This window comes from Diceros bicornis, chromosome 26 (assembly GCF_020826845.1).
Source record: "Diceros bicornis minor isolate mBicDic1 chromosome 26, mDicBic1.mat.cur, whole genome shotgun sequence".
Taxonomy (NCBI): Eukaryota; Metazoa; Chordata; class Mammalia; order Perissodactyla; family Rhinocerotidae; genus Diceros; species Diceros bicornis.
The window spans coordinates 2,040,360-2,063,763 of record NC_080765.1 but is presented as its reverse complement, the minus strand read 5'-3'; the positions used below and the strand labels follow the sequence as shown (position 1 = coordinate 2,063,763).

Genomic DNA, 23,404 nt, shown 5'->3' with positions numbered 1-23,404 from the left:
ACGTCCTCCAGAAGCCTGCTCTCCTCTGGGCTCACTCTGCACCCTCCACTCCCCTTGGTCTCCAGGTCTGGCAGTCCCCACCAGCTGGGGACCTCCTCAGGGCTGGCCAGTGCCCAGCCTCCATCATTATACCATTTCAGGTTTGCTGAACTGAAGTGAACACTATCCCCAATTTACAGGTGGGGAACTGAGTTCCAGAGGTTAACTCATTTCTCAAAGATGATGGATACCAGGGTAGTGGAGGGATGATCGATGGCAACTCAGCAAATTCATTCATTCAACAAATGTGATTCACTGTCCACCTTGGCCCGGCACAAGATGGCCTGGTGCCTGCTCTCTGAGGGAGTCTCACTGGGCAGACCACACCTCCCCCAACACACCCACATTCCCATCCACACTCAAGGGAAATGGAGGTGACTTTGAGCTGGGCTTTGAAAGGGAAGGATGATTTGTCAAACAGAGCAAGGGGGAAGGCACTAGTGGAAGAAGAACCAGCAAGGGCAAAGGCTCTGAGACCAGTTTATCAAGAGGAGAAAGGCAGAAACAAAGGCACAGAGGTCAACCACAGCCCCGGCATCCACGGGGGTTGGGATTCGGTTACTTCTCCTCCCTGGGCTGCCACTTAGCCTTGCCTCCCCATCCATGGGAGCCCGGGCAGCTGTGTGATATCGCAGGAGACAGACCCTGCCCTGGGGAGGAGGGTGCAGGGTTCATTGTATCTTGGGTACCACTTTTTCAAAAGACGTGCTGGGAGCAAATCACCAAGACGCTCGTTTCATTTATCCGTACCCGCTTTGGTCTCAGGACAGCTCAGTAAGACCTGGAGTTCGCCCCTGTCCTACACTGTCCTGTCCAGTCCAACGTCACCTCCTCCGTGAAGCCTGCCCGGAAACTCCAGGAACCTCCCCACCCCTGCTCGCAGCTTCCTGAGCTTCCATCCCTCCCAGTGGTCTGCGACATCCTTGTGAGCAGGCAAGGCTGAAGGATGCTCTTTCACCAAACACGACTGAAGCGCCAATAGGTGCCTAGCGCTGAAGTGGGTGTGGGCGCACCCCGGACGCCCCACAACTGACGGCTGACGGGGGGGGGAGGGGACGAGGTTCCGCCGCGTTTTCCGCCCGCCCGCCCACTTGCGGGGCGCCGCGGCCCGAGAAACGCGAGGCCGCCCGAGCGCGCGCCCGCCCGCCCCCGGCGCCAGGCCCGCCCCCGCGCCCGCCCGAGCGCCGGCCCCTTTTGTTCCCTCCCGGAGCCGGGCCGCTCGCTCCGTCCGCTCGCTGCCGCCCGGCCGCGGGCCGCCCCGGTCAGCGCCTCCCGCCCTGCCGCCGGCCCGCCGCTGCCGGCCCAGAGGCGGCGCAGGCCCCGGCCCGGAGCGCGAGCGCGGAGCCCCTGGCGCCAGGAGGGGCTGCCTGGTGGGCAGCGGCGCGGCAGCATCCTCTGCCGCGCGCCCGGGCGGGGAGGAGGAGGCCGGGCCGGGCCGCCCGCCGCCCGCCGGATGCCGGACGGGCGAAGGTAGGAGCGGCCAGAGGGACCCCGAGGGAGGGGGCTCCCTGGGCAACAAAGGACGAGGGATGCGGGAGGCGGGCAGGAGCGGGCGGCCGGCCCCGAGGCATTGTCGGGGCGCGGGAGAGGCCGGAGGGTCGGAGGCCGGCGGGTGGGCGTGAGCGGGAGCTGGCCCTGGGGTGCGCCCCCAACTGCCCCGCCGCCCGCAGGCGAGGAGGGGCGCTGCGCGCGTGGAGGACGCCTCCTGGGCTGCGAGTCCCCTTGGTGAAGGCGTCGGCAGCCCCGTCGGTGCCCTCACCCAGAGGCGGGGTTCAGCACATCTGCTGGGGGCCGCCGGTCCCACCTCCCAAGGGCGGGCAGCGCGGCGCGGCTGGACGCGCCGCCGGGCTCTGGGCGCCCAGGCCCAGGGGCACAGCCTGGTGAGCGCGGCCACACATCCCCGTTTTCCAGACCCGGGGTCTGGGAGAACGCGGAGCCCCCGCCGCCTGGCCAGTGCCCTTTGCAAAACTTGGTTGAAGTGCATGGTAGAGGGGGCTAGAGGGAGACTGGGGCGGGGCGTTTTCCCGCAGGGGTGCCCCCCAAGCTGGCGCTGGTGGCTGGTGAGGCAGCAGATTTTTTGCCCTCCCCACAGGGAGGGGCCGCGGCCTCCGAAGATGCTTCGCCGGGCCTCCGGGGCCCGCCCTTTGGGTCCTTTGGGCGGGGCTCGGGCGTGGCGGGTGCCCACTGGGCGCCCGCCACGCAGGCCCCAGCGCCACCCTGGGAAGGATGGACAGAGGGAGCACCTTGCTGGGGAGTCGCACAGCCAGCGGTGCATTGCATCCCCCAGTCTCTGAGACCCCGCGTCTCCCTTGTGGGTGAGAAGTGGGAGTCCAGGGGGGGGACGCTCATGTTATAAGATGCCCAAAGGAGGCTGGTGGGGGTGGGGCTGGCCTAGGGCTGCGGAGGAGGAGGAGGGTGCAGGGAGCACCACGTGGCCCGCCTCACCTCGTGTGTGCCCCTGACTCCCCACCAGTGTAATGTAAACAATGCACCCTTCCAAACAATGCACCCTTCCTTCATCCAGCTGCCGTTACCTGGCCCAGCGCTGCCAGGGCCTGGCAGGTACACGGAGCAGGGACCTCACTACCCCAAGGAGCACAGCCCAACAACGTTTGATGAATGCAGTGGTGGGGGAGCTGAGAGGACGGAGAAGGGACATTTGGAGGATGGGGTGCAGAAGTTTGCTATCAGGATACCAAAGGGGGCTTAAGGTGGGGAAATCACGTGGGCAGGGCTCGGAGTCAGAAGGGGAGGCTGTTGGGTTAGAGGAGCAGCAGAGAATGTGGGTGACTGGGGCCTGGGTGAGGCAGGGGCAGTTCTGTTGAAAGAAGGGATTGTTCTATTCCTCCTCCTTCCCCAGGGGGGCCCTCTGGTGTCCTCCTATGTGAGCCCAGGGTGCATCAGCATCTGCAGCGCCAGGCCCAGGAGCGATGCTGGGGTGCAGGCTCTGGGACAGCTGGAGGGGTAGAGATGGAGAGGGGTTTCAAAGGCAGAAGAGCCTGGCAGAGGGGACCTGAGGGAAGCCTCAGTGCACAAGAGAGTGCACCTGCAAGCCCCCACGGGCACCCAGCAGGGTGGGAAGGTGGTGCCTGGAATTCTGCACCCAGAGCTGGAAATCCCAAGTAGGGGCACCAGTCTTTCCAGCATCTGCAGTCCACTTTGGCGGTTAAGAGTTTGGGTGCTGGAGGGTCGGCCCCGTGGCGTAGCTGTTAAGTGCGTGCGCTCTGCTACTGGCGGCCCAGGTTTGGACCCGGGTGCTCACTGGCGCACCGCTTGTCCGGCCAGTCTGAGGCGGTGTCCCACATACAGCAACTAGAAGGATGTTCAGCTATGACATACAACTATCTACTGGGGCTTTGGGGACAAAAAGGGGAAAAAAAGGAGGAGGATTGACAATAGATGTTAGCTCAGGGCAGGTCTTCCTCAGCAAAAAGAGGAGGATTGGCATGGATGTTAGCGCAGGGCTGATCTTCCTCACCAAAAAAAAAAAAAAAAAAAAGAGTTTGGGTGCTGGAGCCTTACAGCCTGGGTTGAAATCCCAGCTCTGCCACGTACTAGTTGTGGTCTCAGCTAAGTCACTATACCTCTCTCTGCCTCAGTTTCCCCATCTATAAAATGAGGATACTTATGGTGTCTACCTGTTACGGTTGCTGAGAGAATGGAAGGGGGTGTGTGTGTGAAGTGTGTGCGCTGTGACCAGGTGGAAACCCAGCGTTCAGTGTTGCCACTGCACCTGTGCCCCTCAGCCTCCGTCCGCGCACACCAGTGGCTCAGCCCCTGCTCAGCTGTTTGTCCACCGTCAGACAGTCCTGCCTGTGAGCCCCGCCCAGGCCTGCTGTTCTGTGCCTCACTGCAGCCTCCTCCCTGGGCTGCTCCGTCCGCTCTGGACTGTGATGTGCGAGATAGTTCCCTCCTGGGCTCCCTTCCCTGGCCCTGCCACCCTCATGATTGATCCTGCCCTCTTGATGCCATCTACCCTCCCTGTGCTTCCGTGTGCAGAGGAGGGGAGCTGCATTCTCGACCCTCCTGGTTCCCTGTAGTCTTAGTCTGGGCTGCCGTAACAAAATACTACAGACCGGGGGACTTACAAACAACGGACATGTGTTTTTCATGGCTCTGGAGGCTGGAAGTCCAAGATCAGGATGCCAGTGTGTTTGGATGAGGGCCCTCTTCTGGGTGGCAGACTTCTTGTGTCCTCACGTGGCGGAAGGGGCGAGGGAGCTCTCTGGGGTCTCTTTCACAAAGACACTAATCCCATTCAGGTGGGCTCCACCCTCATGACCTAATCACCTCCCAAAGGCCCCACCTCCTAACACCGTCACATTGGGGGTTCAGTTTCAACATAGGGATTTGGGGCGAAACAGACATTCAGACCATAGCACTTGCCCAGTGGTTCTTGGGGAGAACATCAGCCTTTGTGTAGGTTTCAAAAAACAACGCATATTGAGTGCTTACTCTATGCCAGGGACTGTTTTGAGTTTTTTCAGTGCATAGACTGTGGATATGTTAAGAACATTGCCTCCATTTTGCAGATGAAATCAAGGCATGGAGAGGCTTCCCTGTTGCCATTCGTGCATTTATTAAGCACCTGCTCTGTGCCTGGGACACAGGCCCCCTCCACCGCTCCCTTTGGCCTGCCTCAAGTACAAGGTCCACACACTCTCTGGCTCTCCAGGGCCCCCTGCCCCACGACTGGCCTTGCCGTGGCCTTCCGGACCTGCCTGACCTTTTATAAACTGAGGAGTGGGCATGGCTTGTCAAGCAGGCCTGTCCTTGAGCGGAAGCAGGGGAGGGCTCTGAACTGTGTCTTGGGGATTATTTTGCTGCAGGGAACAGGAACCTCCTCCAATTAGGTTAAGTGAAAAGGGAGTTAAGAGGCGGGAAGGGAGCTTCTGCAGCAAACAGTTGCTGGCGGCTCCCCCAGGACCCGGGAAGCTGGCAGGCAGCCCCTCCTCCACTTTCCCCTCTGGACTGGCTTTCATTTTCTTCGCCTCTCTCGGTGCATCTGACCCTTCTCCTCCCTGTAGCCTGGCTTTCTCTGGGTTGTTGGCGTGGCTGCCCTGAATGGTGGCTTCAGCTTGAGGCTAAGGGACCTCCTGTGGGTGCTCCCCTCAGTCTCGGGGTGCCATAGAGACCACTTGGCCTGGCCTGGGTGAGGGTGCCCACCCTGTCCGCTCAGCTGGTTGGGGGCTGGCCACATGGTCACTGCGATGGGAGACAGTGCTGGGCACAGCTGGCACAGTGTGGGCTGCGTTTATGGTGTGTGCTGAGGGCAGGTGGGTGAATGGGGCATTGCCATCTTTGGGAGCTCACGGTCTGATGGGAGAGGCAGACCCAGAGCCAGTTAACTGTGGTGCCCAGGGTACGGGCGTGGGTCTCTGCCTCTCGGCAGTGTGATTTGTTGGGAGAACCTGGAGGGCCCTGATCTGGCCTGTGTGGGGAGGATAGGGGATGGCGGGGACGGCGCACCCTGGAGCTCCGCCAGCCCTGGCCCCCCAGCTCTGGCTCTGGGAGCAGAGGAGCCTCTCTCCCTTCAGCACCTGGACACAGGGGGTCCGGTTGCCCGTATGGGACCTGAGCATCCCTGCCACCGCCCCACCACTCCCTTCTTTGGGCAGTGTTGCTGGGGTTGGTGCACAGAAACAGTAACACGAAACTCATGTTTTCAGAGGAAATGCTTGAAAACAGTAATGAAATGTTTCCCTTCTGAGTGGAAAGCAGAGCATGTCAGGTGGTTTTTATTAACAAGGCATAAATATGGGGCCTTGTCCACTTAGCAGCTTCTGTTGGTTTTCACTAAGCAGCTCTTGCCCGGGCCCTGGAGTCACCTCTGTCTCCAGCTTTGGCCTGGAAAGACAGCCACTCGTTGGTCGCGGCCTGCTCTGCCCTTGTGGCCTCTTTGTCATGAGAGGGTGGCATTTCAGGCTCCCAAGGAGTCCCGGGTTTTCCAGCCTCCTCTGCCTAAGAGGCAGTCCTGTGGGGGTCCAGGGCCGATCTGCCCCTGCTTGCCCCCAGCCTGGTCCAGCTCCTCCCTGGGGTGCCCCTGCCCTGCCAGCATGCAGCATTGAGGGTGGGAGTGGGTGATGACTGGGTGGGGGGAGCACGGTGCACTTCAGGCTCAGAGCCTGCCTTCGAGAAGCTTGTACTGCATTAGAGAGACGTCAGCTGCCTTCCTGAAAGTGTAAACAACATGGGCACTTTTCAGAAACGTTTTAAGGCCAGAGTAGAAGAGATGCCTTGATGCCTAGTGGGGTCATTGCCTAGACAAGGGGGAACGTCATTCCAAGGGTTACTCAGGGAGGCAGAACACAGGGTGGGTGGGGTGGCCTGGGGGCTTCTGAGGGAATGGGACCGGGCTGCGTCTTGAAGGATGGGTGGCCTTAGGGCAGTTAAGGAGCGCCTTCCTGAGGGACACAAAGGGAGACAAGTGAAGAAGTTTGGGCACTGGGAGAAGAGTGCCATGCTGGGGGCTCAGCGTGGAGCCCAGCATTCTTCCAAGTCAGATGTGAAGTCCAGCATCTGGTTGTCAGACCCTCAACTGACATGATGAGGATGATGAGGGAGGGAGTGACATTTGGTGTCTTGGGATTTTTTGCTACCTTATACCCTGATTCTGCTCAGCCTGTTCCCTTTTCTCATGTAGACTGTTCCCTGCATAAATTCCTTTGTTCGTTCCCTCAGCTCACTCAGTTCATTCTTTCGGACCAGGGGCTGTGCTGGGCAGAGGGGACATGAAACAGGAGGGAAGACACCCGAAAGGGTCTTGTGTGCTCTTTGGTTCCAGAAAGGACTTGAGGTGGTACGCAAAGGTAAACGCAATATTACGAGATGAAAAAGAAATGGGAAAGTTGGGGCCAGAGGAAACCCAGGGCGGCAAGAATCAGATGAAGCTGGAGGGGGCGACTCCTGCACCTTCTGTCCGAAGTAGTTTGACTCTGAGCTTTCTAGCGGCCAGATCCAAGGGGAGGCACACGTTTGGAGTGGCTTGGTATTGTCACGTGGTCTCGTGTAAGCCCATGCTCTATATACCACTAAAGCCTGAGGGATCCTGGGTATGGCACCTGCCGGGTGGGCATCCAGAATGCAGACGGAGGGGCGGAAGATGGCAGCCGCCTTCTGATCCTTCTCATCCTCCTCGGGGAGGGTCGTTGCCTGTGGCTGCGGGGAGCGAGAGCTGGGCTGCTGCTCAGGGCCAGCCCTCTCCAAGAGGGTCTAACTCGCTCCTGAGGGCTAGGGGTGTGAGGCCCAGTGGACCAGGAGCCAGACTGGTCCCTGCCCTGAGAATCCCCATCTCACAAGGTATGGGGCGCTGTGATACAGGGATGTGCAGAAAGCTCTGGGCACACCCACTTGGCCCCAGGGGTTGGCTATGGGATGGAAGAGGGTGAAGGCATTCCCAACGGGGTGGGGTGTCTTCAGGAGCAATGACAAGTTCAGGGAGGCTGGAATGCAGGCTGCTGGGGGCGGGGCCAGGAAACAGGCCGGAGGCAGACGAGGGCCGGTCAGCTGGCGGAGGGGCTGCAGACTGTGGCCTCAGCCCCCCAGCCTGTGGGGTGCCTTCCTGACTTCTTGCCTGAATCTCTGCCCTTGTCCGCCCAGCCTAGGCGCCTGGAGGAGAGTTGGTCTTGGTTCTGAGGAAGTAGAGAAGTGGTTAAGAGCACAGACTCCAAGGCCAGAGGGCCTGAGTTTGAATCCTGCCTCTGCCGTTGATCAGTTGTGTCACCCTGGACAAGCAACTTGACTACTGTGGGCCTCACTTTCCCCATCAGTAAAGTGGAGCTCATAGTAGTATCTTCTTCATAGGGCTGTTGGGAAGATTAAATGAGTTAATATTTATAAAGCACTTAAACTGGTGCCTGGAGCAGAATATATGTTACAGGTCTGTGGTTCCTTAGGCTGGAGCAGCTCAAGGAGGATGAGGTCTTGTCCCACCCTGAACCCCCGACACCAGGTACACCTCCAGGTTCAGAGTGAAGCACAGTGAAGAAGCAAACTGTCTCCTATGACAGAGTGGGTGTGGGCTCCCGCTTTGCCGTGTGGTGGGCTAGCCCTGGAGGCTGGGGGTGCTCGGCAGGTCTCGTCAGTGGTGGTGTTGACAGTGATGGTAGCCGCATGCTGGAGAGCCTCGAGGGCGGCTGTGCCAGCTGGAGCAGGGCCTCGCTCTGAGAGCAGGTCTCAGCCTCTGCTGGGTCCCCTCCAGTGATGCGGGGCTCACTGCCTGATTCTTTGCCCATTGGACCCACACCTGGTGAGCACCCTCTGTGGTGGGTGTGTCCCGTGCTGGGTTTCCAGCAGGATGCTGTTCAGTAGGAACGTTGAGTTGCTCCTTTGTCCTTCCTGGAGGTGGCTCCAAGCTGGCCGGTGAGTGCGGTGGTGTGAATGAGGCGCTCTGGGCCTCCCGCTCAACACGGGGAGGACGAGGGTAGCAGAGGAGGGCATTTAAATTAATTCACGTGTTCATTAAACGGATGTTTTGAGCTGCTGGGTGTGCTAGGCGCTGTCCTAGGTACCGAGAGCCCAGCCGTGAACAAGGAATGCAAAGAATCTGCCTCTTTAAGCTGCTCAGTGAGAGGAGAGGGAGTGTGCCAGCAGGTGAGAGGAAGGGCATTTAGGCAGAGGGAACAGCATCTGCAAAGGCCTGGAGATGTGACAGAGTGTGGGTGGGTGTCTGTGGCATTCAGCCAGAATTTGGTGGCTGGGGTCGGAGGGAGGTTGCCTTTCTGGAAGCAATAAAAGAAAACACTGACTTTGAGGGCTTGTTAGTGACTGACCTCACTAACTAACCCTGGGGCCACCACGTTCTGCCCCTCTTCCACTCTTCCTCCCCCTGCCCTCTGCAGCCCTGGGTTGCCCTTGGGAGGTGTAGACGGTGCCCGTGTTCCCCTGGCTGGTTTGCCCCTTCTCCAGGCTGCCACCCTGGCCCTTCCTCGTGGGTGCTGGTTTGCATCCCCTCGCCCCTGGCTGGGCTTGTCGTGCAGCTCGGGCCAGGCCTGGACCTGGGTAGGCTCCGCCCTGCAGGGGAGGGCTTGGGGCTGAGAGGGTGCTGGGGTGCCGTCTCGCGCGCCTTCTTTAGGAAGGAAGGCTGGTGCCCTGGAAGGTCGTTCAGTGCGCACAGCCCTGCTGCGCATCAGCCCTGGGGGCGTGGGCTCCCTGGGGCGTGAGCCTGCCGGCGGGGAGCCCACAGAACTCTGGGGCACTGGCAGTCTGCTGGGTCCACTTGGTTAGGCACCACTGGCTGGGGCAGCCTGATGGGTGGGAAGGCCCCAGAACAGCAGGGACCACCCTGCTTCTTCCACTCGTGCTGCTGCCCACCCCCAGCCCAGGTAATTTGAAAAAGCTTTTTACTGAAGTACAACATCCATCCAGAAAAGTGCGCGTGCCCTCAGTGTGCTGCTGGTTGACTTTTCTCAAACTGAAATGCCTGAGTCACGGCACCCAAATCCTGAATTAGAACCTGGCGGGGCCGGCCCCGTGGCTTAGCGGTTAAGTGCGCGCACTCTGCTGCTGGTGGCCCGGGTTCAGATCCAGGTGTGCACTGACGCACTGCTTCTCTGGCCATGCTGAGGCCGTGTCCCACATACAGCAACTAGAAGGATGTGCAGCTATGCCATACAACTGTCTACTGGGGCTTTGGGGGAAAAAATAAATAAAAATTATTTAAAAAGATAAATAAATAGAAGAACCTGGCGGCTCCCTAGAGCCCCTCTTGTTTCTCCTTCCAGTCTACCCCTGACCCAGGGTGACCCCTCCCACATGTTTAACTCATCAGCAGATGTTGCCTGCCTCGCACTTCCTTTTGTTTCTTTTAATTTTTATTTATTTATTTCCTTTTTTGTGAGGAAGATCGGCCCTGAGCTAACATCTATTGCCAATCCTCCTCTTTTTGCTGAGGAAGACTGGCCCTGGCCTAACATCGTGCCCGTCTTCCTCTACTTTATATGGGACGCCACCACAGTGTGGCTTGATGAGTGGTGTGTAGGTCCGCGCCTGAGATCTGAACCTGTGAACCCCGGCTGCTGAAGGGGGGCATGTGCTCTTAACCACTGCGCCGCCGGGCTGGCCCCTCCCCACTTCCTTTTAAATGGAAGTGTTCAGTCCTACTCCGGCCATTCTTGTGTCTGGACAGCTGCTTCTTTCACTCGGGATTATAATGGCAAGGTTGGTACACGTTGTTGCAGGCAGTCGTTGTCTGTTTATTTTCATTGCTGTGTCTGATTCCAACGTGTGAATAAACCATAGCTGATTTACCCCACACTAATGGTGTGGGGATTTGGTTATGTTCAGTCTGGGAGTGAGAGGAGAAGGGCTTGTCTTTGGTGCCCGATGTGCACATTTCTGTTGGGGGCACACCCAGCAGTGGAATTGTGGGGTCACATTCAGCTTTACGTGTAATGCCAGACTGTTTTCCAAATTGGTTCTACCCGTCTCCCTCCTAGGAGCAGCGCGTGAGCGTTCTGGAAAGTCCACATCCTCGCCAACGAGTGGCATGGTCAGTGTTCGTCTTAGGTGCTCTGGTGGCTGCACCGTGTTATCATGTTATCATGATGACTAATAAAGGGCAATATCTTTTCATATGTTTATTGGTCTTTTCAATACCCTCTTTTTGTGATGTGCTTGTTCAAGTCTTTACTGATTTTTCTAACTCCATTTGAGTTCTTTTTATATTTTGCATATGAATCCTCTGTAGAATACAGAAATTGCAAATGTCTTCTCCCCCTCTGTGGCTGGCGGTTCTCTCTCTCTCTCTCTTTTTCTCTTTCTCTCTCTCAGTGGTGTCATTTGATGCACAGAAGCTCTTAATCTTAATATTGTTCAATTTACCCATCTTTCCCCTTATTTTTAGCATTTCCTGTGTTTAAGAAATCTTTGCCGGCTCATGTTATGAAGATCTTCCATGCCTTCTTCTGAAACCTGTGTTGTTGTAACTTTCACGTTACAGCTGCTGTCTGTCTGGAATTGAAGTTTGTGCGTGATGTGAAGTACGTGCATTAGTGTCCTGTGGCTGCTATAACCAAGGACCACAAACAGAGTGGCTTGAAACAACACAAATGTGTTATCTTGCAGTTCTGGAGGTTAGAAGTCTGAGAGGGCTCTCCCCAGGCTACAGTCAGGATATCAGCAGGGCCACCTTCCTTCTAAAGGCTCTAGGAAGAATGTGTCTTGGCCTTTTCCAGCTTCTAGAAACCGCCCACATTCTTCGGCTGGTGGCCCCTTCCTCCATGCCAGGAATGTCAGCCTGAATCCTTTGCCTGCTGCCGTCTCTGATTTTCTCACTGCTGCCTCCCTCTTCCGCCTATAAGGACCCTTGCGATTACGTTGGGCTCGCCTGGATAATGCAGAATAATCTTCCCATCTCAAGGTCAAGGGATTAGCAACCTTAATTCCCCTTGGCCACGTAAACTAACACGTTCACACATCCCAGGGGTGGGGACATGGACATTGTTGGGGGCCGTCATTCCGCCAACCACAGGAGGGATCATGACTTTTCCCCACATGGCTGTCCAGTTGAGTCAGCACCGCTTATTGTGAAGACGATCCTTTGCTCAGGGGTAATTCTTGGTTGCTTGTGCAAATTCTGACCTTAGGGAGGAGGCCCGGCGGGCTGGGTCAGCGAGCAGAACCCAGGAGATGGGGTGGCTTTCCTGTAGCTGCCCCAACCTAGGTGTGTTGGATGGGGCTGCCACGGAAATGAGAAGGGAATGAGGCAATAGTGACACACGATTGGGTCAGGGTCCTGGTCTGGGAGGCAGGACACCGGAGCCCATTCCTTCCTGTCTGGGTGACCTCAGCAGGCCACTGCCCTCCCTGGGCCCCTGACTCTGTCTGGTTTCAGGGACCTTCTTGCCCAGCACAAGTTTTCTTCATTTGGACAGTTGACTCTCACTGTCCTCTTCACTTGCTCTTGACCTTGGGTGAATCACTTCTCTGCCCTGGGCCTCAGTTTCCCATTCTGTGAAACGGGAGTAAAAGTGGGTCACAGAGCAACTTGAGCCTTGTGGTTCCCAAGCCTTCCTCCCTGGGCCTAGTGGCGGCCCCATCCAGCAGAGCCAGGCTGATACCTGCCCAGTTTCCTGGGCCAGCGGCAGGAGGGCCCCAACTGTCCAGTCACTGCAGCTGTGGGTAGTCACGCGGCCGGGAGCGGGCCCTGGCGCCACGACTGTGCCCTGGTTCTGAGCATGCTAACTCTGTGTGTGCGTGTGTGCATGTGTGTGCGTAAGGTGAGGAAGTATATTGGCCTTCCTTTCCCTCCCTAGACCCGACACAGCCCTGACCCCCTTTGCTCTTTGCTGGGAGACAGGCTCTGAACCACCTCCAAGCCTGAGGGAAGACCTCCAAGCCTCAGCCCAGGCTGGCCGCTCCCAGGGCTGTGCAGTCACCCCAGGCTATGGGCAGGACAGGGAAGGTCCCAACTTCACAGCTCGGAAACTGCAGCCCGGCACTCGGAGGCTGTGAGGATGGGGAGCGTGTGGGACGGGAACCCAGACGTCTGGGCTCAGCCGCTGCTCGTCAGCCGGCCACAGGAGGCAGAGGAGTGGGGTGTCGACGGGGGCTCTAGGGTGGTCTGTCCTTGCCTGCCCAGCCCTGTGGGTGCCCCTGCGCTCTGTGCCCACACTCCTGGCACGGCCCGCCCTGCCCTCCCACCTCCCCAGCTTCATCCTCCCTCTAACCTCCTGGAAGCCACTTGGGCGGGTCTCCTGAGCCTGGGTTCCGGCCCCAGCTCTGCTGGGGGGCTTGGGTGGGCCCCTTCACCTCACTGGTTCTGGACGGCTGCCAGTGCGATGCGGGACCCTGAGCAGGGCCCATCAGCACCCCATTCTTCGTGGCCCCCCACCGCCACTTCTGGCTGCAGCTGTGCCGACAGCTGTGTGAATGGTGGGCTTGCACAGCCTGGGTAGCTCCAGCTTCCCGCGGGGCCTCGCTGACCGAGTGAGAGAGAGGGTGGGTGTGGGGACAGGGGCACGGACAGACAGGCACCATCTCCCCCACTCTCCCAGGCCTGAGGGACATCTGGCATGAGGGTCTGAGCTCTGGTTTCCGCCTCAAGCTGGCAGGACTCGCAGGGAGGGGCCCATTCCAGCCCTGCCCTGCCCTCTGCTTGTGCTTGGGGGTTCCAGCTCACCGCTGGTGAGGTTCCCTGAACCTCGTCAGATGCAGACGGAGGATGCGGTGGGTGCTGGCTGGGGCAGGCTTCTGGGGATGCTGGCCACCCCCTGCTGGATGTGGAGGCTGGGGTAGCCCGGGGTCTCTAGTACAGGTGTGAGTGTTGGGGTGTCCGGTGGGGCAGGGCTGGAGGAGCCCATGCCGCGCCCACATAAGGGCTCACCTTCGGGGAGCTTTCGCCTGGCGGTCAGCACCTGTGGGGTCTTTCTTCCCGTGCCCCCACTCCGTGCCTCTTGGTGGGTGTGCGCGGGCAGCGAAGGCGTCTCCTCTCCCCTTCCCTTGTGTCTATCTTTAATTTTTTTAGTTTAAAAAATGATTTTTTTAGGGCCGGCCCCATGGCCTAGCGGTTAAGTGAGCGAGCTCTGCTGCTGGCGGCCCGGGTTCAGGATCCCGGGCGTGCACCGAGGCACTGCTTCTCTGGCCATACTGAGGCTGCGTCCCACATGCAGCAACTGGAAGGACGTGCAACTATGACATGCAACTATCTGCTGGGGCTTTGGGGGAAATAAATAAATAAATAAAATTATTAAAAAATGATTTTTTTAGACACAAAATATTTTGGACGCTCAAAAAAAGGAATAGACTGGATACAGTATACACCCATGTACATCCTGTAGGACTTAAGAAACACGTCTTACACATAGAAATGCAGCTCCTGGTTCCCGCCCCAGCCCTGTTCCCACATGTGTTCCTGAACCACATCTCCAGCCGTTGCCCGGACTGCTGTGGGGAGCGCCTGGAGGGCCTCCTGGAGGAGGGTGAGGCTCCGGTGCCCACCTGCCCACCAGCCCGTCCTCTGCTGCCTCCAGCACTTGCTGTTGCTGGCTTTTTGACTTTTCGCCCATCCGCTCTGGTGGGAGACGGGATTGGCTGTGGCTCGGGTTTGCGTTTCCCTGCTGGCTGGGGGCATCCTCTCCTCCTCCTCGAAAGCCTCCTGGACGTGCCGTTGGGGTGCCCTCCACTCGGTGCCCTGTGGTCCTTTCTTCTGCCCTGCAGCCCCTCACGTTACACGCCGAGTGGGTGCCCCAGGCCGAGTGGGTGCCCCAGGTGTCCCCTCACACCTGGCGTGTGTGGCATGCTGAGCCCTCAGCTGGTCAGTGGGGGCACCCACTCGGCGTGTAACGTGAGGAGGGGCTGCAGGGCAGCCATGTGCCTCGTGGTTTCCCCCCTGCCTGGACCCCAGCTCCCTGTCCCGTGCTTGCCGTTGCAGGACACCCCCCCGCCCCCGTCACAGTGCTATTGTGGTCCTGAGCCTTGGAGCAGAGGCCAGCGGGCAGGGGCTGTACTGAGCTCATCTCTGGCTGCCACGTGGCCTGGCACTCGGGTCGAAGGCTCAGGAGAGGAGAGGTGCGTGGGCCCCCTGGCTCCTAGGACCCGTGAGTCGGGGAGGAGAGAAGCAGCCCCCAGGAGAGCTGCTGCTGTTGGTTGGGGGTGGGGGGCTTGTGTGAGTGTGAGCCTCTGTGAAGGCTGGGCCACGCCGGCCTCAGCCAGCAGCAGTGTCCTGCTCTCCCAGCAGGAGGGCCCAGGGTGTGAGTGATGGCCGAGGTCTCCGGGCTGAGGTCTGGCCCTGGGAGCCCGCCCCTTGGTGCCCGCCTCCCTCTCCTTTCAGGCGATGCTGGCACGCCCGAGCTGGGCTTTCCACTGCCCGCCTTCTGTTGGGGCTGCAGCCTGGGCTGCTGATTGGCAGAAAGTTCTTGGGCCTCATCCCCGCTGAAACCACGGCCCGCTACCCCCGGGGCAGCTGAAATGGAAACCCTGAAATGCAGCCCGGGTTTGTGTTTGGTGGATAGCATTTGAGGGTGGCACAAAGGGGGGCCTGTTGGGCCGAATGCCACCCGCCCTTGCCCGCTGCTCCCGCGCCGCCTCGTCCAGGCCCGCATCCCTGGGGGAGGTGGCACGGCCACCCTGGTCCCCAGAGGTCTTAACAGAGACTGGATAGTGGCGACAGCTGCCGTTTCCCAGCAGCTCCTGCGTGCCGGCACCGAGGATGCTCGTCCACCCTCCCCGCGGGCAGCGATGCTCTCACCCCATTTGACAGGTGACAAAACAGACGCTCGCACTGGGCCGCTCGTGGGGAGTCTGGGGTTCGGGCCTGTACAAGGCGTAAATGCCCTCCCTCCCAGGCCTCCCCGAGCGGCCGCAGTGTGGCCAAGGGCCAATTTATCACTGTGTCCCGGCTTTTTCCAGGAAAGCCCTTCTCTTGCTCTGCCCCTCGGGCAGGGCTGAGTCGTAAGGGGCGGTTGGACCCCCCCCTTCCCGTTCACCATGCTTCTCCCCTTCCACCCGCCTTTCCTGTGTGCCCTAGCTTTGGAGGCCCTCCAGAGCTGGGGGTGACGGCTCGCCTCTCCTCCTCTGGCCCTCCCCACGCCCCCAGCAGTGGTGGCCGGGGCTGAGTGGCTGCCACGTGGTCCTCTCCCGCCAGCTCCCTTGGTCTCCTTTGTCAGCGGGGCACGTGGACACTCTCCCCGGAGGCCAGGGGTCTCACAGGCCTTGTTCCAGGCCTGGGCCGGGCAGTACTGGTGGGCAGCCAAGGGCCAGACCTGGGTCTGGTTCCAGCCGCAGAGCCGTGTGTGACTTTGGGTGAGTCCTCGGACTTTGCTGAGTTTCAGATGCTGCACCGGAGGCTGGCTACTGCCTCACCAGGGGTTGTGAGGACTAACGAGGGTGGAACACAATAGTTTCTTCATCCTGGAGGCTGCTGGGGTCACTGGGGTCCAGGAGGGCCACTGTGGGAGCCTCCAGGAGCCTCCCCTGGGTGGAGTGTCCCTGAGGCCTTTGTCCTCTGAGCAACAGCAGGCGTGCTTTCCTCGAGGTTTCCGGATCCCGGGCTCTGTGCCCGGCACCAGGCTGCCTCTGGGTTCTCAGAGGAGAAACTGTGGCCCCACCTGCGGTTGCCTGTGGGCTCCCAGGAGGCAAGATGAGGATGAACGAGAACACTGTCCTTTCTCTCTGCTCAGCTTGTGATCCTGAGTTCTCTGTGGGCCCAAAGTCCTGGGAGACTTCCTGGAGGAGGAGGTGTCGGGCCAGGTGTTCCATAGGTGGTTGGAGGAGGTGAAGTGAAGCAGGTGGGATGAAAGGCACAAGCAGAGTCTGGGAGGTGGGCAGGTGTCGGGCGAGTGGTGAGGAAGCGCAGGGTCATCAGTGGCAGGGCTGGTTGGGGAGCCTGCAGTGCAGGGACACAGTTACAACACCTGGTCCCTGCCTCAGAGGGGCATGCTGGCTGGTGGGGAGGTCAGGCCGTCCATGCGAGGAGCCGTGGCATCAGACGGCCAGCTAGGCTGATGGCCACAAGTCACCCAGTCCTGAGTGCTGGGCCCTGAGGAGGGGAGGGGGGCCTCCTGGGCCTTTCAGCTCCATGGGCCGGCATCGTTCATTCATTCATTCATTCAGCAGTGATTTATTGAGCTCCTGTAGGCACCAGGCCCCTTGTCAGGACTAAGGATACCACAGTAAACAAAGGAGACCTGGGCCCCTGCACACATGCTGAAGAGAAACAGCAAAGCAGCAGGGGCACTGGGGAGGGGCTGTGGTCTCAGAGGGGAGGCTGCAGCAGGTCCTTGAAGATGAGCAACCAACCAACCCGGCCAGCCCCGCATTTTATTTTTTATATAATTTTTTTAAGTTGAAGTTTAATTTATGTAACATAAAATTCACCCATTTTAAATGTACGTTTGATTACTTTTAGTATAAACAGTTTTAGAACATTTCTACCACCCAGAAAGTTCTCTTGTGCCTGTTTGCGGTCAAGCCCTGCTCCCACCCCCAGGGAACCACTGATCTGCTTTCTGTGTTGCTAGTTTTGAAATCTCATGTAGGGGCCTGCCTGGTGGTGCAAGCGGTTAAGTGCGTGCACTCCGCTGCAGTGGCCCGGGGTTTGCTGGTTCAGATCCTGGGCGTGCACCGACACACCGTTTGTCAAGCCATGCTGTGGCAGCGTCCCATATAAAATAGAGGAAGATGGGCACGGATATTAGCCCAGGGCCACTTTTCCTCAGCAAAAAAAAAGAGGAGGATTGGCAGATGTTAGCTCAGGCCTGATCTCCTCACAAAAAAAAAGAAATCTCCTGTAAATGAAATCATACGTATGTGGTCTTTTGCTTCTGGTCTCTTTCAGTTCGCGTAGTGTTGTTGAGGTGCATCCATGTGCGTTGTCAGCAGTCCCTCGTGTAGCTGAGTTGTACACTGCTGTGTAAATACACTGTTTCAGGGGCCGGCCCCGTGGCTTAGCGGTTAAGTGCGCGCGCTCTGCTACTGGCGGCCCGTGTTCAGATCCCGGGCGCGCACTGACGCCGCTTCTCCGGCCATGCTGAGGCCGCGTCCCACATACAGCAACTAGAAGGATGTGCAACTATGACACACAGCTATCTACTGGGGCTTTGGGGGAAAAAAGGGGGAGGATTGGCAATAGATGTCAGCTTAGAGCCAGTCTTCCTCAGCAAAAAGGGGAGGATTGGCATGGATGTTAGCTCAGGGCTGATCTTCCTCACATAAAAAATAAATAAATAGATGCACTGGTTCAGCTGGATCCAGGCCCTCCACATGCAGGGACTCAGCTCTGCTGTCTCTGTCTCGGCGTGGTTTCCTGGCAGGCTCTCCCTGCGGTAACTGGGATGGCCTGCAGCTCCTGGCTTCCGTAGCACACCCAGGCAGCCCCAGAGCCACGAGACTGTCTCTTCCTGAAGGTTCCAGCCGGGGTCCAGGCGCTGCTGCTCCTTGGGTCACGTGATCATCCTCAGCTGCCCACGGGGGCTCTGGCCAGGCCTGGGTCACGTGTCCACTCCAGGTGTGGGAGTTGGGGGTCAACCCGCAGAAAGCATAGGGATCAAGAATGGAGAACAGGGTTTTCTAAGAGGGACTCACGTTCCGTGACCGAGGGTGTGGCATCCCTTCCTACCTCAAGTTGAGCTCCTGGAGTGCATTAATGTCCTCTGTTCCCAGGGTGCTGCGGGGGGATGCTTTTCTCCAGAATCCTCTGTCCATCCCGTGGTGCTCTGCAGTCCCCCTCCCCACGGGACAGTGTGCTGCCCTGCAGCTCTGGGGCAGGACAGGGCCTGGCCCGTGGTGCGCCTTCCATAGACATTTGGGGCAAGAGAGGGTGTGCGTACAGGATAGGGGTGGGGGAGGCCAGCGGATGGTGAGCCTGTCCTTTCTGCCTTTCCCCCAGTCCCCCTGCAGCCGGTCCCATCTTGCTGTCACCGGTGTCCTGAACTGATCACCGTGGGGACTGGGGGCTCCCCTCTCAGGGGTCCCCTTTGTCAAATGCCAGCGCCCCTGGGTGCCGTACGCGGCGCACCCTTCCCCAGTTGGTCACAGAGGCAGGGAGCTGTAATGGGTGAAGGGAAGCAGAGGGCACAGCGGTCCATCCCGGCGCGGGATCGGGGCAGGTGTGAACCTCTCGGTCTGTCTCTCCCCACGCCTGCGGGGGAGTGGGCAGGGGCTGGGCGGTGAGCCCGGAGATGGAGTGCGGCCCGGGTGACCAGACGGAACAGTGAGCTGGTGGGGTGAACTAGGTGTTGCTTTGTCTGGCCCTCATCAGGTGGGCTGTGCGCTGTTGGCTGATCCCAGAGGGTCTGGGGGCCATTGGAAAGTGGCCCCCCAGGCTCCGTGCCTCTGCTCCATGGTGAGCCGCACCCCGCGCTTGGTGGCTGTGCTGACCTGTGTGGCCCTGTTACGGGGCTGCTGGGACTCACGCTACTGCCGTCGCTGCAGACCCCGGGTCGTGTGCTCCTGATTCTCGCCTCCTGGCCCAGGGGGTGGGCAGAGAGAGCATGCCCAACGTCGGAGTCCAGCAGACCAGGACACATGTCTTGGCAGCAGCACCACCACCCTGGACCCACACTTGCTGCCACGGCTCTGTGCCTCAGTTTCCCTATCTAGAAAAAGAGAGTGATGGTGGTCCCTGCCTCACAGGGTCAGGAGCTGGAATCCCGCTGAGTCAGCATCGGCATGCTCTGACATCAGGTGAGGTGGTGATGTGGTCGCTCTTGTTCTCTGCCCGCAGGTGAGTGACGATGGCAGGGAGGACGTGACCCGCACGGACCCTCGTCCATCCAGGGAGTGGCACCACCATGCAGAAGCCCAGTGGCCTGAAGCCCCCTGGCCGTGGGGGGAAACACTCGAGCCCTGTGGGCCGGACGTCCACTGGGTCCACCTCGGCCTCTGCCACAGTGGTGGCCACCGGCTCCAAGGAAGGTGCGCGGGGCCGAGGGCGGTAGGGTGAGGGGCCGGTGGGGGAGTGGTTCTTCTGGAAAAGCCCCGGGAATACGGGCTGCTTTGTGACCAGCTGGAGGCCAGTGGTACCCAGAAATTCTCCTTTACACCTGACCGTGATCCCTCTAAGCGGTAACTGGCGACAGGCACTGGTGCACGCTCAGTGTGCATCCTTCCTCCCTGTGCTCCCCTGGCTCTGGGAGGCAGGTGCCACTGTGGGCTCCATTTGGGATGAGGAGATGGGGGGCCACAGAGGCACGGCACCCTGCCCAAGGCCACTCAGCCAATAAAACATAGCCAGGATGCAAATGCCATCCTCGGCCCCTCCCTGTCCCCTTTCATTCCCCTCTGGGCTCCGAAGTGGCCCTGGTGGAGCAGCCCCATCTCCCCACCAGCCGCCTGGTCTGCCACCCAGAGCCGTGCCCCTTAGCCTTTCCTTACGTGACCTCTGGTCTTCCTGCTGGTGGGTGGAGGGTACCTGCAGGGCAGGGGTCAGGCCAGATGCCCTGGTGGAGGCACCAGCCCTGAAGGCCAGGGGGTCGAGAACAGCTGTTAGTTATTTGCTTTTTCTGATGATAAAGTCAGATAGCCCACTGTGGAATCTTTGGAAATTGTGCTGCAGGGGTAAAGTGGCCTCTAATCCCACCCTCCAGGCAACTGTTATTATTTTGATTTATATCCTTCCACGTTTTTCCTTCCCTGTTTGTGGTCATGCTGCATATACAACTTGAAAATCTGTTTTTTCCTTTTAATAAGATCATGTGGATTTCTCACGTCATTAAAAACGTCACGTGTCCCTCATTTGTAATGGCTGTAAAATATTATGTTCATTCAGCGAATGTAAATCAGAGCCCTAACCGCTGGAGCTCTCATTCTGAGCAAAACCGGGTGTGAAACTGGCCCTCAGGGGGCTGCCAGTCTGGTGGGGGGCCTGGGTGTCATGAGATCCTGTAACTGGGGCCTGACCAGGTCCTGGAGGTCTGCAAAGCCTTCCCTGAGGAGGGGGTGGTGAGCTGAGGTCAGGAGGGTGGTGGTTCACTAGATGAAGAGGGAGGGTATTCCAGGCAGCAGGCACAGCATGTGCAAAGGCCCAGTGGCAGGAGGGAGCGTGGTGGGTATGAGGGAGGGAGAGAAGGTGTGTGGCTGAAACACGACCAGTGAGAAGCGTGCTCGTGAGATGGGGTGCACGAGGTGGGGTAGGGGCAGCTTGGGGTTGAGCAGGGAGTTGCGCTTCCATCTTAAGAACAGTGGGAAGGGGGCCGGCCCCATGGCTTAGCGGTTAAGTGCGCGTGCTCTGCTACTGGTGGCCCGGGTTCGGATCCCGGACGCACACCTACACACCGCTTGTCTGGCCACGCTGAGGCGGCGTCCCACATACAGCAACTTAGAAGGATGTGCAACTATGACATACAACTATCTACTGGGGCTTTGGGGGAAAAAGGGGAAAAAAAAAAAAGAATAGTGGGAAGCCACTGGGGGTTTTCAATCAAAAGGAATATGATAGAAGGAACTGGAAAAATTTTCTGAACCTATTCTCTGCAGTTGAAAGATGTGATTGTTTCTTATTTTCCTCTTCGATAAACAACGCTGTGATGAACCTCTTTGGGCAGAAATCCCTGCTTTGATGACAGTCCAGCCAGCAGGGTACGACGCTGTCCGTCTCATCTGGTGGGCACAGAACTCGGAGAGACAGAAAACAGCCGGAGGCCAGGCTAAGCCATCTGGGCCCTGGGTGGGGTCCAGGAAAGTCTAAGGCGTGGGCAGTTGGCAGAACCGGGCCCCTGGCAAAGCCAAACAACCATCGTGGAAGGGTGAGGAAGCTGTGCAGTGCACCCGTGGGCAGACCTAGACGACCCTGCCCAGTACAGCTTCCTTTGAGGGCCCAGACTCCTCCTACAAGGAGGCAAACCCGCCTTTATTCATGGGAGGTATTCCTGAGCAATGAGAAGAAGCCAGACAGAGAAAACAGTGGGAAAGGATGTTCCAGCTGGAGGGAACAGTGATGCAAAGGCCCTGAGGCAGGAATGAATTTGGTTTGTTAGGAAAAAGAAGGAAGACAAGTCTGGGTAGAGAGGAGTGTGAAATGAGGTTGGGGAGGTGGCAGTGACGGATAATGAAGGACGGGGGTTTGGGTTTGTTTTAAGTGTGATGAGAGCTGTCAGAGGATGTTAGCAGAAGAGTGGTTGGGTGTTCACATCCTTCAGGCCACCATGTGGAGGGTGGGTTGTAGGGGTAAGAGAGAGGTGGGGAGACCAGTGAGGAGGCATGTGGTCACCCAGGCGAGGTTGTCTGCACTCACTGCCAGGGCTGTGGGAGGTCAAGGGGCTGACCACCATGAGTGGGCCATCAGGGAAGACTTCCTGGAGGAGGCGTGAATGAGCGCAGCCTTGAGGATGGGGGGAGTGTAAGTGTGGAGGAGAGGAGGACTTGTGGGTGGTGGAGGAAGGGCATGGACAAGGGCACCAAGTGGGCTGAGCTTGGTTCGGTGGGGGTGGAGGGTGGGGGTTGTGTAGCCCACTGGCTGGCGAAGGGCACCCGCCAGGCCTGACCTTGCACCTCTTCTCCCCTGGAGAGAGCCCTGTAGCACCTTCTGGGCTCTTCCCTGCTCAGGAGGGGTCTGGCTTCTGGCTCTGACCCAGCTCCGCTGCCCCTGCGGGCTCTGCCTGCGCTGTGTGACCTGGAAGAGTTACGCAATCTCTCTGAGCCGCAAGTGGGATAGCAACATCTTCCTGCTGGGATCCAGGGAGTTAGTGAGTGTGAAGTGCCTGCAGGTACAAAACTCATTGAAGGGTAATTTCTTTTCCTTTTACCCATCCCTAATCTCATTACGGGAAAATCGGAAAGAAACACCCGTCACACTTGCACTTCACCTAATCACAGGCACCCCTCGGTGTGCTTCCTTCCATCCTTTTTCCTTTTGCACGTATTGTTTTGAGCGGCTGGGCCGTGGTAGGCCCCGGATTTGCCGTCTCGGGAAGGCCTCCCCGGGCCGCCGCAGCGTCTCCTCTGCTGCCCTTGTGAACAGCGGCGCATTAGCCCCCGAAGGGGGTGGGAATGGACCCCAGCGGGGCTGCTGGTGGCTCCCAGTTGCCCTGCAGGGTGGTCCAACCCTGCTTGGGCCCCCACCCCGTAGGGCTGTTCCAGAGAGAGGGAAGAGGACGTGATGCCCGTGAACGCCCCATTGATCAGAGCACCACACCCGTGCCCGATGCTGGGCGTGCTGGCAGACAGGCTGCAGCTGGCCTTGGTGGTGCCCCGCACCGCTGCTGCCTTTGGGGGTCAGAGCAGAACCCAGGCTGGGCAGGAGCAGAGAGCCAGCAGCAGTAAGCCCTGCAAGAGGGCAAGGAGAGTTCTGGACCCAGAGCTGCTTTTGTCCTGCTCCGGCTCTCGCAGCAAGGGTCTCGAGAGGAGGGCCGTGTGAACAGGAAGATGTGGCCCCCACACCTGCTGGCCCCCCGGCTCCCTCCCCTACCTGTTGCTGGAGGTGCCACCCCCATCAGAGGCTGGCACCCTGCGTGAGGGGCACTGGGACACCAAGAGATGGGTCTGGCGGAGGCCGGAGCCTGGCAGGGGCTTGGGGAGGCAGTAATAAGCTGGAGCCTGCTCTGGGAGTCGGGACAGTGGCTGCCTCCCAAAACATGAGCTCAGCCTCCGGACGGAGGGTCTGGCCAAGGGCTGGGCCTGGACTGATGCCCTGCCCCCAGCCCCGTGGAGAGGGGCGGGCCTGTGTCGGTCCCCAGAGCTGTGACACGCGGGGAGCAGCAGCGCCAAGCGGGCTGTTGAAGCAGGTCTTATACCAGGTCTATGGCCCGGAGGCAGTCAGAGCGGGTGCGCAAGAGGGCGATCTGGGACCTGCCAGTGGGCAAAGGTCAGGGGCAGCCCAGCCAGACAGGGTGGAGCACCCCTGGAACTGCTTCAGGTCAGGTGGTCAGGGAGGGGCTTGCTCAGGAGGTGACACGGGTACAAAGATCTGAGTGATGAGCAGGAACCAACC

General features: G+C 59.1%; 1 protein-coding gene across 1 annotated transcript in view; it reads left to right on the top strand.

Annotated features, from left to right (window-relative positions):
• Positions 1 to 1,286: 1,286 nt before the first annotated feature.
• Positions 1,287 to 23,404, top strand: part of CLIP2 (CAP-Gly domain containing linker protein 2) — a 77,009-nt gene continuing 54,891 nt past the window's right edge. The window contains 2 exon segments of the mRNA XM_058568956.1: positions 1,287 to 1,509; positions 19,202 to 19,392. Coding sequence (XP_058424939.1) covers positions 19,269 to 19,392 — 124 coding nt within the window. The 5' untranslated portion in view covers positions 1,287 to 1,509; positions 19,202 to 19,268.